Source organism: Pteropus vampyrus, unplaced genomic scaffold (assembly GCF_000151845.1).
Source record: "Pteropus vampyrus isolate Shadow unplaced genomic scaffold, Pvam_2.0 Scaffold52, whole genome shotgun sequence".
Lineage (NCBI taxonomy): Eukaryota > Metazoa > Chordata > Mammalia > Chiroptera > Pteropodidae > Pteropus > Pteropus vampyrus.
Window position 1 is genome coordinate 213,185 of NW_011888833.1, and position 3,995 is coordinate 217,179.

The following is a 3,995-nucleotide window of genomic DNA, read 5'->3' on the forward strand; positions in this document are numbered from 1 at the left end:
GAACCAACACAGCCCTTCGGAGCCCAGCATATAGCCATAGTTCAATAGCACTTGGCCCACACCGCCATCATCAGCCTCATCCTTGTCTGGGGACAAAGCTGGGCAGTGACACAGCGGGCCCACTCCGGAACGGAGGATGGAGCAGCACAGAGTGGCTGCGCGAGGCCCCAGACTGGATGTTAGGGGGCATGTTTTGGAGAGGCGAAGAGGGAGGGCACTTTTGGAGCAGAATCAGTCACATTGGGGTGCCTACTCTGAGCAGCTGGGACCCTCCTAACCGATCTGGCAGACGGTCGACTATCATGCTCTGAAAATAGAGAGAACATCCCAACTAATGGCACAGACGAGAGCTCCCTTCACGTAGAACTGAAGCCCTGTGACAGGCGCGGCCACTCGCACAGGGGATGTAAACAGAGAAGGATCAATCCCGGAGGACTCCGGCACTTCTCGACAAGAAGAGGGAGATGAGACGGGGGGCTGGAAAGAGAGGCAGCAGCCCGGAAGGAGTGCAGTGGGGGCACCCAGCAGATGCTCCCCCCCCCTTATTGCCCTGCCACCATATAGAAACTGGGGGTTTTACCTATTTCTCATACTCATTAAGCATTTTCATGTCCTTTCCTTAATTGACAAAGGGGTGAATGGAATGGAGAACACGTTTCATTCATTCTCGTGGGACTACAATTCTGGGGAATTTGCGGTGGAACCATCCCAACTCCTCCGTAGCCACCGCGGAACCACAATCCTCCAGCTAGAAGGCTGCAGAAGAGGCCCGGACAGAGCTGGCCACACAGTCATGGAGCCGCTAGCATCGCAGCTCCAGTGGATCTCACTCCACTGACATCGACAGCTGAGTTAGGAAACCTGCCACATTTGCATGCAAAAGTCGTACTTCAAGCACTAGTCTGTTAAAATACAAAAGCACTTTGAAAGAAAAATCAGCAAAGGTTAACAAGGGACAGCTCAAGGCTGCTCCCAGCCTCTGCTACAGCCATGAGTGTGTGTGTGGGTGGTGGGGAACACCGCCTCTGTGGATCCCCTTGGGGGCTGTGTCCCTGCGGTCTGCACCTCCCCACTTCCTGAGCTGTTTCCCAGGGGACCAGGACGCCTACGGGGGTCTGCTGTCTCCAGCTTCTCCCCTCTTCCTTCTTTGTTTCTGCTTTTATTCTTCTGGAAAGGCGCTAGCCCCTCCTTTTTCCTGCCTCCTCCCTGCCGAGCAAGGAGCATCGCATGGGGTGTGTAAAAGTGCCAGGGCATTCTGGGAGGGGGCTGGCGGAAAGCAGCGCGAGGCGCTGGGAACCGGCGAGGTTCTGAACGCCCCACTCAGTCTCCCCTTAACCCCCTAAACGGAGCGCCACCGCGGGGCAGCGGCAGACACCGCTGAAGCCCCAGGCGCACCCCACCTGCAGGGGGGACCCCTCCCGCCCCCACCCTCAAAAGCTTACCTGGCCGGATCCGGGGGCCGCACTGCGAGGGGCGCTCGTCCTGGCGCCCAGGCTGAGCCATTCTTGCCTCGACGGGCAGTGGGGGCCTCGCGCCACCGGACTGGGCGCTGCGGCCGCCGCCGCTTTGTGACGCGTCGCCATGGAGACGCAGCGCGTTCTCAGAGGCTCCAGGCTCAGCCTCCGCGGCGCAGGGGACCAGGTGCAGGTGCTGAGAGCGAGAAGGTGCGCGCCTAGAAAGATGGATGGATCCCTTGCTTTCTAGGGCCCGCTGGTTCGCAAAAAGCTTTCCTGAGCTTTGTCTCGTGTATTTGGGGAGAGGAACGAACCAAAGAGGAGGAGACGGAAGAGAAAGTGACGCTGTCAGATGTTCAACCGTAGCTTCTCATCCGTTCTGACGTTCAGCTTAAGCGAATGAGGGCCAAGTTGTCACTGAGCCTTCCCGCAAGCAGGACTCAAGCAAGAGGACAAAGGTCACCTCGTGTAGGTAGAAGCAGGACCAAAGTCCCTGAGAGGTTTTGGTCACCGGGGCCCAGGAATCAGGAGAGGGCAGGAGGGGGAAGGTGTGTTTGGGAGGAGGAGTGGGCAGTCGGAGACACCTTCCTCTTCACCAAGCCCCGTGGCACCGTTTCGTGACCGTCCTAGTAATAGTTCTGCCCCGACCAGTGAAACCGTGTTAGAGTTTTCTCAGGCTGTGGAGGGTCTTTTATCTTCAGATTCTGGGCAACTACCTGGCAATTTGACTCGTAGTAGGTGCTCAGTAATGTCGCATGCCTCTGGGGTAGGACACATTTACCCACTCAGATGCAGAGAAGGCACTAGGTGATTAGGTGGAAACTTCTGACTCCATGTTTAAAAAGCAATTTGCAACCACTCCTTATCCTTAAAAGGGTTTTTGTTACAGTGACATAGAACCTTAAGGGGACAGTGACATCGTACCTTGGGACAGTGAAGTAGCATAGAGGGACGGTTACCCAAGGACACGAAGAAGTTTATATCAAAGTAAGGATTTCAAGTATACATTTAAGGAGGTCTTTTTGTTTTTGTTTTTGTTTTTTTAACAAGGATCTAAACTAGAATCTTCTGAGAGTCGAGTCTTAGCCCTGTGATGAAATGACTAGCACACGTCTGAGACGCTCCCACTCCCTGGCAGTGAAGGGCAGACCGCATTAGGAGGCACAGGCTTTTGTCACTGTCGTTAAAAGGAATGAGTCTCAATTAGGATTTAGTAGTGGCGTCTAAATGAAGAACGTGACACCCAATAACAGATGACCGTCTAGAAACAGGAGAGCTAATTAGCATAGTGTAAGTTAGGAGAACTGTATTTTTAAAATAGAGCAGCGAGTAGATAGAATCTTAGAAGTGAATCCTTAATAACATCTTACGTTTGCCTCCTCTTGGGTAAGCTGAGAAGTGGCGGGTGCATCATGTGTCAAGAACCCCTTGACTTTCTGCCTGGGAGGGCTTCGGAGTGGGGCGGAGACTTCTCTGAGCCCCAGTTTCTTTATCCGTAAAACACGTCTACTAGTGCTGACCTCATCAGGCTGTGAAGATGACTAATTCTCCCCACGATTTATAAACGGTAAAAGCCACGCAAACCGGAAGTACGGCTTCTCTGTTTCATTGCTCTTCCGGTCTTCATGCTTCCCATCATCTTTCATTTCTGTCTCAGAATGGATTTTTGGTGCAGGTCCATTTTATTGCGAGCACCACAGCACAGGGCAGTTGCTCGAGGCAGCCTCTTTCTATGATTTATTTTATTTTTTTTTCATTTTTCCCTCCACAGCTACTGACTTATGCACCGCAGCTGAGCTGCATGATGGCAGGGCATTATGTGAGCTTGGGGACTTGTCCTGGAAGAGGAAAGGCCCCCGCTGAGTTCTCCATGATGCTGGGTGACAGGGAGAGGTGCCACAAGGCCGAGCAAGGGCCCAGGAGGCAAGAACAGACCCCAGAGGCCCTTAGTGGGGGAGTGGGGGAGCTAGGAGACGTGGGAACGGGAGGCCCTACAGTCCTGGCCAGGAAGCTTGGACTTCCCCTCCGTGTGTGTGAGATGACTGGAGAGGGTCAAGCCACAGAGCAAACGGGTCAGGTCAGAAGTGTAAGTAAATTCTGGCCTCTTTCCAGGAGTAAGAAAAGCAAGGTCCCAGAATAAGCTAACTATTCAGAAGCAAAGATGTCTAGGTTACTAATATGCCTTTTATGGAGTTTTGAATTGATAAAAACAAACAAACAAACAAAAACACTTGAGAATGGTTGTACTGAATGGATTAAATACTACTTGATTGTTTCCAGCTTAAATGATCACAATAAATGATCACACACACACACACACACACACACGAACATGAAGTGGAGTGGGTCAGAGAGGGAGGAGACAGCAAGTACAGAACACTCAAATTTGAGCTGTGAAGGGGAAGAAAGTCTCCAGCTGGGGGTGAGGGAGGGGGTCAGGTAGAAATATTACTTATACGGGAGATGTCACCAAAATCGCAGGCCGAGGGTAAGGAGCAGGGAGGGAGAGCTCCATGTCAGGCAGGGCCTGAATTCTGTTTT

The 3,995-nt window shown here is 52.6% G+C and overlaps 1 protein-coding gene across 1 annotated transcript in view; it reads right to left on the minus strand.

Moving 5' to 3' along the window:
- The window catches only part of TEX26 (testis expressed 26), a 19,850-nt gene extending 18,347 nt beyond the window's left edge, over window positions 1-1,503 (minus strand). The window contains exons 1-2 of the mRNA XM_011360228.1: window positions 1,443-1,503; window positions 9-86 (exon numbers count right to left, since the gene is read on the minus strand). Of these exons, the coding sequence (XP_011358530.1) occupies window positions 9-86; window positions 1,443-1,503 (139 nt within the window). The remainder of the gene's footprint in view (window positions 1-8; window positions 87-1,442) is intronic.
- Window positions 1,504-3,995: the final 2,492 nt, after the last annotated feature.